General features: G+C 28.4%; 1 protein-coding gene across 2 annotated transcripts in view; it reads right to left on the bottom strand.

The window, feature by feature from the left end:
* The window catches only part of LOC112686932 (prolactin-releasing peptide receptor), a 114,880-nt gene that overhangs the window by 90,255 nt on the left and 7,935 nt on the right, over window positions 1-16,690 (bottom strand). For both annotated transcript variants that reach the window (XM_025559429.1, XM_025559430.1), the window contains exon 2: window positions 12,499-12,899. In XM_025559429.1, the coding sequence (XP_025415214.1) occupies window positions 12,499-12,885 (387 nt within the window). In that variant the 5' untranslated portion in view covers window positions 12,886-12,899. The remainder of the gene's footprint in view (window positions 1-12,498; window positions 12,900-16,690) is intronic.

The following is a 16,690-nucleotide window of genomic DNA, read 5'->3' as shown; positions in this document are numbered from 1 at the left end:
TAATAAATATTTAATAAAAATATGAATATAGAAACCTTTACGTTAGTATTTAGTTTTTATGTTAAATCAGTTGTATCAAAATAATTCAGTCTTTTTTTAAGTTGAATTGTATCCATCAGTGAACGATTATATTGATGAAAATACAAAATAAGATAAAAAAATATTTATGTTTAAGCTGCAGTTTTATTTTTCAAATTTCAAAAAGTAAAAAAAATAAAACTAATAATAAAATAATTTCATATGGACAATATAAAATGAAATTTCTAATGTACCAAGTGAAATCATGGTATATATTGTTTTATACTATAAGTTAAAAACTAAAGGCTTAAGAAAAAATAGTAAAAGTTAAAAACAAAATGCGACAATAATTATAGTAAACAGTTCATTTCGTAAATAAGAGCAAAACACTTTTATTAAAATTTAAATACATGACGTTTATGACTTCACCGTTTAATATAACATTTTGAAAATAAATTACCGAATTATATCAATAATAATTAAATGTTGGAAAACTTTTACCAGTGGAACCTTAAGGTTAATATTTATTTAAATATTTACACAAATATTTTTCTCGCTTAAAATAATTTTAACAGTATGAATCATATGAGCAACCTCACAGTAACATAATTAACCAAATAACAGTGTTTATTTCGAAAATATTTGAAAACATCCACGTATCGTCAATGTATTGCTAATATTATAGTAATATTGTTATGATAATATTGTTGTATGTTTCGCGAGAATTTTTTTTTCTTTTACGTCCTATTTGTACCGCAAAAAATCTTGAATTTTGATCCAAAATTATCCGTTTCCGCACAGAAATACATATCTCACTAATAGCTATATTCTCGGTTGCAAGAAAATTATAGTCGTGGTCGAGATTTTCCAAATTTTTTTTATCATACCTTCACATAACTTACACGTAAACGAACACGTGGAAACTGTGGCGCCGTTTGCGTTTCCGTCTGAGGTTGAAATCGTCAGAATTCTACATATATAATGGATATTGTATAAATTCGATTTAGTGTTACGTGTTTTCGTAGTAGCTTAAGTATGGGATACTAAGCGTGGCTGCAGTCAGCACCCATACAGACAATTTAGGATTTTCATACTATTAAATATATTAAATATCGAGATATTCACTAGGTGATAACTTTAAATTTCTCATGTTCTTATACTACAGAAAATAAAATAAAATAAATATTATACTTTTTTTATTTCAGTGATATTATTCCAATATTAAAATTAAGATATTTAAAATTATTTATTGACAACATAAAAAAAACGTTATTTTTCGATAATGCGGTATTAAAATTATATGAGTTTCTTTAAAGCACTATGATATCTATTCGATATTAAAATTGCAGTGGCGACGAGTAGGGATCATTACTGGGAATTTCCACCATTCGATGAATCCAAATATAACCCTAACAAACGCATCAATACAATATATGGCCGATACAGTGATACATTTTATTATATGATTGTCGTTTAGATACGTTTTTAGGCCTGGTATGAAAACTATGTTGAATGTAAAAATAACAAATATTAAGGACTCGGATTCTACAGCGTTTGTTAATTATTGTACAAAATAATGATACAAATAAAGTAGGAGTAATTCGTTTCGTGTATCAAGAATTTCAATTTTGAAATTCAATACTTTTGCATCTTCTTAGAATTTTAATTTTACAGTTCTATTTTAGGCTTATTTGTATAAAATTTGATTAATTTTATATTTTTACAAGATCAGTAATATTTAAATTAAAATTGTAAAAAAAAATGTTGTTTCTATAATTGAAAAATGTTCATATTTCCGTTTCATTTTTATAAATCTACCAATTCAAAAATAACTATTACACAAACATGTATATCAAATAATAAAAACATAAGAATGGAAATTTTTTTTTAAAAAAAAACTCCATATTTCACTATCGAGAAGACCGTGTAATTTAACATTACACGGTTTACAATTTAATTATTGGATTAAAATATAGTTTGAAGTCCATTTAACCGCATGCCTACCAGTTATTTTTTGTCACTTTTCACTTGTTACTTATCTAATCCTAAAACAGTAAGCAAATACATTAATGAAATTGTACCATTGAGTGTTATATTGACATTAAATCTTGAAAATTGCGCGTAATTGTTGAAATAAATTAGTTAATCGTATTTGATATTCAATTGGTTTAAAAATATATTCTAAGCTATGAAAATTTTATAAATAAATACATTTTTTCTGAGAGTTCAAGCTTAATAATAACTGTGTAGCAAATTATAATATTTGCATCGAGTATAAATTGACCCATGAGTATTATCAAATATAGAAAGTTTTTTGGTCAACGCTTCCTTACTTAAATTTTTTTTTTTTAACTATAAAACATAATAACCTTAATTAACGATTCGTTATAATTTACCGACTTTTGTACAAGACAAATGGTGTGATGAATTAAATTAAATTTTATCTGAGAACATAATTTTAGTCAATAAATGAAACCTTGCAGTCAACCAAAATTCAATTGTAATTTTTTAAAAAAATATTTATTTTTTCTCAGAACTTCTCATAGTTTCTTCAGGCATTTCCATGTTTTATTAATTTTTTGAATGCTATTCAAAGCATTCGAACGAACATGGTAAAAATACAATTTATTGAAGGACCGTACATGAAATTTAAATTTTTAATATTTTTACTGCTCCAAAAATAAAGCATCGGAAAAAATTACTGTAAATCAATAGTTCTTCTTTGTTGTTTAGAATATATTACAATATTATCAGTTTTATCTAAAATAGTTAGTAAAAATATTGGTAGTTCCAATTTTTACGGCTGATCACAAATCAGATGTATACGAAAACTGTAACAATTTTGAAATAATATTTGATCGCTTACGCTAAAGGTCACATCCATAGGTTATACAATTTTGAATAAAGTGAAAATACTATTGAATTTATATATAGGTGAAAACTATATAGCTTGTATAAATAATATATTATTAACAATGTGAAAGAACAACTATTAAAAATTAGACGGTAACAAGCTGCTCCCTATGAGCTCATTACGAAAATATATAAAATTATACTCGTATGCTTTCTTTAATAATGATGACGGATCATTTTGGATTTAAACTTATGAGCAGCTAGGTACATAATATATTATTTTAAATGTCACAAAATACAAACAGAAACGAACATTCATCCAACATCCCGAAATTAATCGTGAGGACACTAACCGACTGTGACATCATCATCATTTATTCGCCGAGCTTGACTAATTTGATAACATTTTAATTAAATAAATATTGAAAAGTAATAGCTGACTACCATGGTCATAAATATTAGTCCCTCAAATAAAATAGTTACTATGAAGTGTAAAATATGTATTTATATTTAACTAAAATTGAGTAAAACGGCGCTCTAGTTATGCAAATCATGGGCATTCGTGAATAAAATGAAAATAAATTGGTATTACAACAATATTACGTACTGAAACTATACTAATATTTCATAATTTTAATGCATACCAATTTTATTGCTTACCTATTTTGTACTCTTCAAAGTTTTATAATTATAAGTAATAGGTTATGCACTTTGAATGTAATAAATAATATAACATTTCTTGTAATGTTCTATTAAGTTTGATACGTAAAATCCAATTGTGTAAGATGATCATTTGAAAAATAGAAATATTGTAAAAAACTAAAAATAAACGAATGGGTGATTTTTCTAATAAATTTACTACTAAAAGAGTTATTTTCAAAATTTGCATACAACCCCTAAGGCAAGTATATTTATTTTTTTATGGACGGCGTCAGCAACAAAGACCAACCTCCTAATCTATGTGGTTTTTAGTAAGGTAGGTATTTTGGTTGAATCTATAATTTGGTGGTGTGATGCACGTTAGGTTGTCGGTGACAGTTTCTACTCTTGAGACGGTTGGGAACCACCCGAAAATCGAAACCCGTTGACTGGGTTCAAATCGGCGAATGTGCATTAAAACACAGCCGTCTCAACCCCTCTATGGTTTATGACTTAATATATAGTTCAATAAATTGTTAATAAAATAGCCAAATGTCTTAAGAGCATAAATATATTTTATATAAATATTATTATTTAGGGAAACCTACTATAATATTATCTTTATTTAGTATTGTAGTTGAGTTATTTTTAAATTTTACCTAACCTAACCGATCATGCTTAAGTAGATATTATAATTTGATTATAATTAATTTCAATTTAAAATTAACGTCTACCATTATAAATAATTAAATAAAGAGATCATTATTTATATTTCTAAAACTAGTGATATATACATTGTTGTTTATTATTATACACCCGTGACATAAAGAATTATACAAAAAAATGTAAAAAATTTACAAGGATTATTGTTCGATTTCGATTCAATAATAAGCATTGTAATTTACTAATGATGAAATAGTATAGAAAAACTCATTTTATTAAAAAAATTTTATTTTAATTAATTTATACTTGAATTTAAATTGTTTTGTAAATTTTGTTTATGTACCGCAATAGAGTAATTTGTTAATTAATATTTAGATACACTTTTCATATTTAATCATTATACTTATATTCATCTGAATTTCAAAGTACACAGATGGAAAAAATATTATTTCATTAGTATATTTGTTATGAAAATAATTATTTCATACTATATCAAAATATATTAAAACTTAACTTCAAGTTACACCCTGATCTTATATCCTATAATATTTATTTTAAAATATGTGAAACCGAAAAAAATTAAGTCATGAAAATACATTTTGGTGAATTATATAAAATATTAGATAATAATTTAACGTATAATGTCATCTTAAATATTTTTTACGTAATCACACTGCTTTCAGTCGTGTATTATACATTTATACATGGTATAAACCAAATTTGAATTGGTCATTTCACATCATGTACGGATGTGATATTGATTCTTTCGGAGATTTACGGTTATTTGAATACCCAACTGAGTGGATTGGAGAGGTGAAAAGCTGCTATCTGGCAACAGCTTACATTTTTAACGTACACTCTTTTAAGACGTCATAACTTTAAAAATGTATATATATATTGATAGTAATATACGTAATTCTTTATTTTATTAAATAAATTGTTATTCTATAATATTTCTGAATATAGTCGTTAATATATTTATATGTTACGGCTAGTGTCTGAAGAATAGCTAATCTTAAGTTTAGACAATGCTTTTGGCTAATGTCAACATTTCGGACTTAAGCTATCAAAACAAACGAATAATCTTAACACTAGCCAATAAAATCAACATTATTCAACCGTTATCGGCTAATGACTAAATAACATTAGCCATAGGTAAACTAAAAATTTAAAACTATTTACAATAATAATACAATATTTTAAAATTGTAATCTTTTATGAATATTGATATGTTGGGTAGTTGTATAGAGGTGAATCATGCACGTGATAAGTAAAATATTTTCAATAATATAAATATTGTACACAGTTGTGTGCATTTTGATATTATTTTAAAATTGATATTGATTGCAAAATTCATATGTATGCAGTTGCATACAATAGTGTGTGCTCAATAGAGACAGTCCGTAATAATCTACCGTAATTACCGACTCAAGTTTGTAAGTAGTTAAGATACCAGCTTGTAGTACTTTATTAGTATATTTTGTTTTCAAGTCTAGGAGTTAATAAGTTAAAAGTTAAGTTAAATTAACTTATTAACTTAACTTATTTCATTACTAATAAATTAACTTATTAACTTAACTAATTTTCTTACAAATTAACTTTAAATTAACGTATTTTTTCGTTTATCCCAATTAAGTTAATTTTGATTTAAAATTTTGATTCGGAAAAATATTTTTGTAAAATATCGCATTCGATAATAAGTGCATAGAATTTAAAAAATATAAAAATAACAATTTCGAAGAATATTTTGATGAGACCATAATATTTATCTCGGTATTAACTATTGATAGGGGTCTCACCGTTCTCGGGAAAAGTATTCAACCGTCATCAAACTATCGAGTAAAAATAATCATGCCACTCATGAATTACATTACCATTGTCATGAAAATTGGCCGTAAATCTATATAATAAAAATATGAACATATTATCATTGACTAAATAATTCTCAATAATAATAATTATTATTGAGAATTATTTAATAATTATTAAATGTATTATTATATTATTATTATTTATTATTTATTATTTTAATTTATCTTATTTAATAATTTCATAGATTATGGAATAAGATTGATATTATTAAATATTATTGAATAAAAGAAGAAATTAAAGAATTTTTGTATGACATAAACCATTTAATTATTTGTACGGATAATGTTATTTAAACATTGGTCATATGCATCTGGATAACATTAAATATTGGTGGATAAAGTCCGAAATTTAAATATTAGCCAAACGCAGTGGCTTAACTTGTGATTAGCCGACTAAATTTGAGTTTAGCCATACTCCTAACACTAGCCATAACATATATATTACATGGTTTTACTAGTAAATTTATTGAATACTAGTTGAGTTTTCGCTATTGAATGTAATTTTTAGTCACAATTTTTTAAATATGCAGAACGTTTTATTATACTCAGTGACATCTCAGATGAAGATATAAAAAATATTTGCCTTTGAAAGTCATTTGAATCCCAATTACGAGGTAATGATCAAGATTTTTACACATTCCAACAAAAGAGCACCAAAAAAATGGTACATATGTTTAAAAATAAAATGTTCTGTATTTCTCCAAATGCCATTCAAAAAATCTGCGTATTAATAAGTAAAAATTATATTAATTTAATTTAGAAAAAAAAACAAATTTAGGGTTTAAGTTGACTTAATAATTTATTTTTATTTTAAATTTGTAATTCCTCTAACAATTTCATAATTTTAAGATTATAATAAATTAACATTGTTAAAATCAGAATACAATTTTCAAAAAGTATATTTATTTTTTATAAATAGATTAAATAATAATTCCATATGAGTTTACGAAATCATTTTTGTTAGTCAATAAATTATTTTGTTACTATGTAGATAACTAGTTGAAGTTTATATTTTTGATTCAGTCTAACTGGGAATGCCCGTAATTTTATAAAATAACTAGGTAGTTATAATATGAAATTTCATACATTATTCATTAATATATATATGTCAGTTCATCGGTTGCATCGTTCCTCTCGTTATCGATTTGCTGTAACAATAATATATCTGTAATAACGAACGTATTGCAATAGACTTCTTCTGAATTTTTTGAATTTGTTTTATTCAAATGCGTTTCACAAAGGTTTTTAATTATAAGATTTAAAAAGAAAATAAACAAAACTAAACAAAAATAAACAAAAAAACAAAAATAAACAAAGCTGTTTTATACGATCTATTCGTAAATAATTAACAATTATTGTTTCTCAAATCAATTTTGATATGTTGAAGAGGAACATAATTTTTCGTTTTTTGTTTTACAACAATTTTATTGTGTGCAATCATATTAACCACGATATAATGATAGTAAACTTTAAATTAACACAAACTTCGCTAATTTTTAATATAGAACTTGATTTTTATGACAACAGTGTTCTTAGTCGTAGACCTTAATTAGCAATTGTTCTAGTATTATACGTTGGTAATCTGTATTAAAGATCCTTTTTGCCTTATTTGTATTTATTTACTTCTTAGCCATAACAATAATGATGGCACATGCTCACCAAATCAACGTTAAAACTAGAAAGTAAAAAAGTTGAGATTGTACATTATTACACATATATTATACACTGTTTTCTCCTCTTTTAACAAAATTTCGTATTATTTTTCGAACGATTTATAGTTAGTGGAGTATTATTATTATTATTACGGTACAGACAAGTTGGATAATACATTTATAAGTACAAATATTCTAAGATACTTAGATATTCTGAGTGTTGTTTTTAAATCAAACAATTTGTGTTGTCTAACTATCTATAAATTATGTTTTCGAATTACGTAATAATATTAATTTAACCTATTCCCGTATAAATACCATCGAGTCGCTATAAATGTGTGCATCGAATTTGTTTTTATATTTAGAAATAATTGATTTTCTTAAATGTATTGCATTTTTGTAAATTTTTGTAAAATGTATTTTTCTTACATATATTGTTATATGCATAACATTACGCTTCCCGTTCATCATATAGGTACTTATTTGTATGTTATTTTCGCATCATAACTATCTTAAGTGTACTGAGAACTTTCAGTGTAGTCATTTAATCATTTTAAACGTTATTCAATTGACAAGCGTAATGAGATTAACCTTGTTGAAATCGAATCGACGTTGGGAAAGTGATATTTTGCGAAAACCCTTAACCCGCACAGTTATTTGTCTGCGTTCGTGTGCAACTACGGTACCGATGCCTCGGACGTCACGTTTATGCGGCCGTGTAGTAAGTCGTGTTTTAACTCGCAAGGAAGAGTTACAATGAACCGTGAACTTAATTCTTATTGATGATCCACGCAGATCTAATCCACGCATTTCAGTCACACAAACATCAGCTCGTTTCACATCTCGTTGCTGCGTGTTTCGCACACACCACTGACAGAAACACGCATTCTCTATGTGATATCGGGTATAAAAAAATATTTGAAATAATAATAAAATGTCTACGACGAGAACACGATCCAATATGATATTACGTATCTTACCGACAACCGAACTGCTGTTTATTTCAACCGATTTCGAAACCTTTTGCATTCTCGCAGACCAAACCGGATATAAGACAATTGTAATGCGGACCGGAAGAATAAGGGTCACAATGCAAAACGATACGACTCTCCCGAAAGACTTTTTTTTTTGGGGGGGGGGGGGGGATACGAGTGATGAAATTACACGTATTTATTTTAATATCATTTTTCGTCGACGATAAAATCTCAATGAAACGTAATTGTTATCGAGTCCTACCCACGCACATAATTTGGCTATTACGGTTACGCGATCGATATTATTGTTCCAATAACGGTACGTCCGATAAAACGTTTAAGGTTACAGTCGCACTAATCCCGGCATCGGCCGAATATTTTTCAGACAGCATTTGCTGATTATTCGGAATCAAAATCCGGCCGACGAAAATGATCAAACTACATTCAGATTTCGTTGTATTTACAAAATGACAAAGTTAACACATATTTATTGTCTTGCAGTTCGACACGCAGCATGGACGTCACCGATGAAATTTTCTTGTTAGAAACAAATCCAATAATAAAATATTTATCACTAACTCAAAAAAAAAAGAAAAACAATTTTGGGTTGATAATATTTTTGCGGAAAGAGAAAAATTTGGAGAATTTCACACGCTTTTTCCAAAAATTTTGGTTCAATCAGTTAAATTTTTTGAGTGTATGCGAATGTCTCCTGATACATTTTATTATATTTTATATGAAATTAAACCATTTTTTGAAAAACAATCGAATTTTAGAAAATGCATTACACCTGCGGAAAAATTAACTGTTACATTGAGATAAGTTCTACAAACTAAATAATCTTTTATGAAATCAAATAAAATAAATAATTTAATTTATTTTCAAAAATATTGAAACATTTGAATTTTTTTTTAAATCAAAACTAAAAACTTAGGTATCACTTTTTGTATTTCATAAATTTTTTTTAAAAATATTCTATTGGTTATTTAAATAAATTTGAATTATTTAATTAATTACAAGTCACTAAAAATAAAATCTGTGGCTGACGTTGTGTCCGTTCTCTGTTGTTCAATTGAAAGATACTGTAGATTGTAGTTTTCATTGACATTTGTTGGTGTGGCTGGCTGACTTATAAAATTTGAAGTACATGTGAAGACTTACTAGAGTAACTTACTAGAGTTTTCATAATTATCACGGCGTTCTGTTTCTTCAATAAATACTTGTTACAATTTCATTCTAACTGATAATTTTCTCTATTTCGGTATATCTTTGAGATGTGGTAACAGACTCATTAAAAAATGAAAATCTTCGTCATCCTTATAATTGTCTCTATTTTTAGTATTATCATTAATAGTATCGAAACGTTTAAGTTTTTGTTTTTCAATTTCTATTAAGTCTACTATTGGATTATTTTTAATTTTTTTTCTCTTCGATGCTGTTTGAGAATTTGAATATACAGAAGGTAGATCGGGATGAACTGATTCTTTGAGACTATTATGAATTTGAAGTTATTCTTTGCATATTATATCGTTCGACAAACTGTTTTCAGGTTATGATAGTTCTTCTTCATATAATTTTTTTTAAGTATTACAAACTGTTTGTCGGGGCATTATAGTGTCGCTCAAAAACGACATACTTTTATAAAATTTCTATTGAGATGATATAATGTCAGGTTTCCCATCGTCAGTATTGCGCTTTTGTTTGCTGCATTCTTTTCGAAAAGTATCCCTTAAATTTTGCCATTTAGCTTTTACAGTTTCACCTAAAAATATAATAATGGTAATGCGAAAACAAAAATAATAATAATAACAGTAATGACTAAAAATATAAAATATAATTTTATCATTCGTGACAATTATTTTTAGCTATTTACATAACTAAATATTATGTATAAGTGGGTTTTAAGCTACATTTAACTATTTTAGTAAATCATTTTAAAAAAATTATTATTTAAAACGCCTTCTCCACTTGTAGGTTTCTGTCAACCGGAATGTCATATAGATTATTAGCATTTTCTTTTCGAATGGCTCATAACACAATTGGAGAAATTATTTACGATATGTGCAATATTATTTGGAAATTTTTCGCAAACTTTCATATGCCATTCCCAACAACAGATATGTTTTACAAAATTGCCCAAGATTTTGAGACTCTTTGGAACTTCCACAATTGTATGGGCTGTATTGACGGCAAGCATATTCGAATCAAATGTCCGAAGATCACTGGTTCTATGTTTTTTAATTATAAAAGCTATTTTCGTACATTTACAGTGATGCTAAGTATAAATTAATTTCTATAGATGTTGGAGTATATGGAAGACAAAGCGATAATGACGTTTTTACAGCATGTAATATTTATAAGCATTTAGAGGAAAACACATTTAATATGCCACAAAAAAAACTACTTACTGGCTCAACTTCTTCTATGCCATTTGTACTATTGGGTAACCAAGGATACCCATTAAAAAAATACCTAATGAGACCTTATCCTTTTAATAATAATTTGGACCAAACAAAAGATATTTTTAACTACCGACTAAGTTGCGCAAGACGAATGATCGAATGTACTTTTGGTATTTTGGTATCAAAATGGAGATGCTTAAATCCGAATTACATATTGATCCAAATCATGTTGACACAATTGTTAAGTCTATTTGCTTGATTCATAATATTATTATAAGTCAAGAAGGTGTAGAAAAAGCGTTAATTTAAAAAATAAACGACAAATTAACAAATCCAGATCAAAACGCAAATCATCACACAACAAGACGTAACAATCGTTCAAAACAAGAAGATTTAATATTATTTTAATAATTTCGGTGCAGTCAGTTTTCAGGATATTAGGAAATTAAAAAATTTTGAACTATAATCAGACATGATATATCTATATAATAAATTATATTTAACCCTAACTAAATTATTTACTTTTTACAAATTAAAAATAGCAAAATACAGTATAACTATCATAATATCAAATGTATTATTATAAAAATACAATCATTAATTTACTATTTAGTATTATATATTACATACAAAAATTTATATACGTGACTTCTATATTATATACATACTTTTGATTCCCATTTCTGCTGATATATCATTTCATAACTTTCTACAAACATCCCTATTATGGTAAGATTTTGACTAAACGTTCCATAAAGGCTCTTTTTCGAATACTATATTTATTAATTTTTCACAGTTAACCATTTTGCAAATGTTATGTTATCGAGGTGAATGACATAATGAAAGTGACAAATATACTTCTCGTGTATCATAATATTGTTATGAAATTAAATTAAATTCTACATACGTTATCTTTGTTTTTCGTTTTTATTTTTGTAACCATAATATAGGGGCGTCGGTATAAATAGTATAATAATATAATTTGATTCTGCCAAAAAATACAAAATATTTTGTTTTCATCCGACATCGGCCGTAAACGACCGAATTCCTCGGATGTAATGTGACCGGTGCAATTGAATTTTATACTTTGATTTTTTTCGTCCCTATTCGGCCGTGTTCGGCCGAACGTTAATTCGACCGACGCCGGTTAATAACCTAGTCTAACCGTAGACTAAAAGTATCAGTGTTATCTCATTCCATCAGCGTTGGTTATTTCGTATGATCAACAGACGAGAATAATAAATAATGGTTATTTTTTTCCTTGCACGACTTGAACGAAAAGATTTTGAGAACCGTTGGGTGAACGTGTAAAAGATGAAAAAAATTCTACCATCGCGAACAATGGCGAGAGTGCGTAGTAGTGACGAGGAGAGGGGAAAAAAATCCGGAAACGTATCACCGGGACGAGGGGCGCGCACGCACTGACCTGGAGCATGGGCAGGAAGAAGCACAGGAACCGGCCGAATATCCAGTTCTGGACGAGCAGCACCATCAGCGATATGGGCAGCACGGACACGCACTCGACGACGCCGGTCAGCGCCAGATTGGCCACGTACACGTAGACGGGGTCGGCCGCGTACAGCCGCTTCCGGGCCACGATGACCAGCACGTACGCGTTGCACAGCGCGCCGGCCATGATGAGCGCGCTGTAGCCGCACACGAACGCCGGGTACATGTGCCTCACGGATGGCCGCAGCTGCGGCCGGTTGAAGTCGGTCGTGTCATTCCGGAAGCCTCGCAGATAATCGACGACCACGTCCACCCACTTGTGCGGCAGTTCGTCCAGCTGGTGCGCTGAGTTCAGCTCGACCATGGCCGTGCGAGCACCTGCGAAACACACCGCACAACCGCGTTAGCAACCGCCGTCAACGGGATCGCGCGAGCGTTAGGCGTTAGGCCAACCGCATACAGTGTTTTGGGACAAACGTTGCGAATCGGTTTTGCTTAACGATCAGTTTGAAACCAATACGAAACTTCAGTCCGCACACGGACATGACTGATTTTGGATCGGTTGGTGTTAATCTATTATTCGATGACATCGTTGATTATTGTCAATACCGCAGGCTACGCAGAGTACAACGGAAACATTGGGTTCGTCCGCACATAAGAGAAAATGCGAACTCGAATACGCAGGAAGTTTATAATTATAAAGTTATTCGAGATTCTCCATCTCTCCAACGAACTTTAAGTTTAGTTCTTGGTCACTCGTGTTCACAAAAACACTAAAACAATACACGTGTATGAATACGAAAGTTCGGTGCAACTTAAAATTGCAACGGAAACCGAGTGAGTACAACCGATTTGAAATTGATTGCAAACTAATGTGATTTTGGTCACTTCGTGTGTGGACGCACCAGTTATACGCTGCTTAGGTCACAAATCATTTGCACGTGCAACTGATTTGCAACTTTTGTCCCAAAACAGTTTATCCGTATGCGCTTGGCCTTACTGTTACGTCCTCAGCTCGCCAAACGGTTTCCCGTAAGCTTTTGTCGTGTTGGGCGGTTCGACAATTTTCGAAGAAAAAAAAAATTAAATAACCAAACGGCAAAAACCAACTGCGGATGTAGTCGGAGAACTGTTCGCAAAGCTTCTCGAATGAGTGATGTTACGATTGGGGTCAGTGTTAAAGGAGACGAGAAGGAGGTATATACATTGTCTACGAATAACTTATTTGTACAGTAAGCATTCGTCAACGAATCGAATAAAATTACTATTATAGAGTTTTGTTTTAGAAAGTAGTAGCAAATTTTTATATTTACAACCTCTCCCCCCCCCCAAATAAATATTTTCTAGCGCGGTTTCTGGTTATTGTTTGCTTAAATGATCATTTTTCACACCATATTTTATTTATTTTTTCTTCGTACATTCGGCGATTGTGTTCCGTTTTTATTTTCAAATTTACTTAAAACCAATAAAAGCTAGTAAACTCGTCGGTAATATACATCCGATTAATTTTAACACGAAATAAATCACGAACTTAAAAAGCGCATTCGTCAAAAAAAAAAAAAATCATTGAACTCGTGAATCCGGCCGGTAAAATGTCTTTTCATCGAATCGGTGAAATACCGACCTTGGAAGCGCACGAACTATTAGTTTTAAATACGTGAACGTCAAGTACAAAGTTACATAGTATCATGGATTTTAAAAAATTACGAAATCGACGGCGGTACATGTTTTGCACCATAAAAGCGAATTTTTCACCAACGACACTTTTCGTTTCAGTCGATTACGTTTGCAGATGAAGCATACGAGAATTTCGCTATTATTCTTATTGCCATGATCAAACATGCATACGGCGAATTGTTCTCACTTAAACTGTTGATTGAAAAGTTTCTAAATAGGTCTTGTATTATACAGCCAAAAATGCGTGGGGAACTTTTGATTGTCACTCTTTATTCATAAAATATTTGCTTTTAAAGTCATTAACAGAACTCACCTCCATCCCCTTAAACTGTATAATTTCTAATAATATTTAAAAAAAATAAAATAAAAACAAAAAAATATATGTTGCATTACACATATATAATATAATTATATGGTGTATAGTAGCTGAATTACTCGGCTTCGTACGGAACAGTTTTGGCTAGGATATATATTTTAATGAATTATTACCTTATAGTATTTAAAAAACTAGTATGGTGAGTTACACCAACAGTTATTTAATTTTATAAAATAAAATTAGATTAAAATTTTAAATAAATCGGTTTGATAGTTTTAGTTGTACGCTGAATCACCAGGTATAGCATCATGGAACCATTTTTGCCGATGCTAATATTTTTTAAAATCCCTTTTTATTGTACCATTAAATAATCGAAGAGACCACTGTGTTAAATTTCAAGTTCATACATTTTGTCATTTTTGAGATGTAGTGTAAAAATCCTTTTTAAGTGAAGTATCAATGTCATAAAACAAAACTTCTCATCAAATTTCATTATTATAACTTTAGCATTTCCGGCTAGATGATTTTTTCCATATTTACTTCTTTTCGTTTTCACCTCTATTTACCCATTAAGGGATAAATTTAAGAAAATCCTTTCTTATTACATATTTAGAGTATTTTTGAACCACTATATCAAGTTTAAACTTGACTCAAAATCATAAAAATTTATAAAAATTGCTTTTAAGGCAAAGGAAACCTAATGGTAAGTTAAGTAAATGAACAAAAAAAAAAAAAAATTGTGCCACTAATGGACATAGTAACAAAATTATAACCTTCTCAATATATTTTTCATGGTTATTATCGTTTACAGTTAAGAATATTAATTAATTAGCAAGAAAATAGTTAAACATTAAAAAATGATTTAATAATAACTAATAGTCGTCAAGAGAAAAAAAATAAAAGTAAAAATAAAATACTGATTGTATATTTTCTTGTGCAATTGATTTTACTTATTATGAACTTGAAAGATTCAGACTCAATTTAAAATTCCATTTATATGTAATGTATATAGATGTCTATTTATACTATACATCTATACACAGGGGCGGATCTAAAGGGGTTTAGAAGGTCAGCTGATCCACATTTAATACTTTAGAAAAGTTACACGATGAAATTAATAAAAATAACATAAATAATATTTCAAATGTACAAACCTATTTTAAAAATAATATTATTTATGCATCGTTATAATATTGTTTTCAATCAAACATTTCCTATTCTCCGCAACATATTATCTCGTATAACCAAACACTTGCGGTGACGATAATTTATGAGTAATTGACAATAAATAGTGTAGTTTGAAAATGCTTTTTTACCAGAGTGTTCTATAATATTTAATTTTGACAATCCCAAAATGAGTTGAACATTATTAATTCAATATGAAGTTTAAATCGAATAAATTACAAATTATAGAATGGACGTATATTATAATAATGTGCAGATTCAATTTTACAATTTTAACTCGATTACACAATTCAATAGTTACGTCTTGTTTAACGCTATAACGTATATGTTAAATAATAAGCAATTAAACCATATAATAATATTGATAGTATATTAGCATTCTATTTTAATGATATATGGTGACTGAAATTGAAAATAAGTACCTATCTACGCTACAGAGACGGAAGATGTCTTCCAAACAAAATTTCACGATTAAATACAAAAATTAGAATTTTAGTAAACAATTTTAATTTTTACTGTAAAATCATAATTAATTTTTACAAAATTAATGAAATAAAATGAAATAAATTATCTACATAGTGCTAGAAAATGAATACATTCATTACGTAACATGAACAGTTTGAAACTAATAATTCACAAAACAATGATAATTCGAGTTTTTACAATTCATATTTTATAAGATAAAAACAAACTTAAATTTTTTTTCTGAAATATGGAAGGTCTAAGGCCTCCTCAGCCCCCTTCCAATAAATACACTCATGCTACGCTTTATATTTATTTAATTTTAGATTTTTTTACAATTTGAATAATGCTAATAATAAATTAATCTTAAGTTTGTATAATAATAAATTCATTTTTATCTTAGTACCATTACATTTTAAAATTGGAGTTAAATATAATGATGTGTATATATATTATTATATACATATTATTTATCTAAAAACTAGGAACTGTTTCACATTTTTATAATTTTAGAATAACATTACACCAA

This window comes from Sipha flava, unplaced genomic scaffold, assembly GCF_003268045.1.
Source record: "Sipha flava isolate LNK unplaced genomic scaffold, YSA_version1 32_pilon_pilon, whole genome shotgun sequence".
Taxonomy (NCBI): Eukaryota; Metazoa; Arthropoda; class Insecta; order Hemiptera; family Aphididae; genus Sipha; species Sipha flava.
This window is presented reverse-complemented; position numbering and strand designations above follow the sequence as displayed.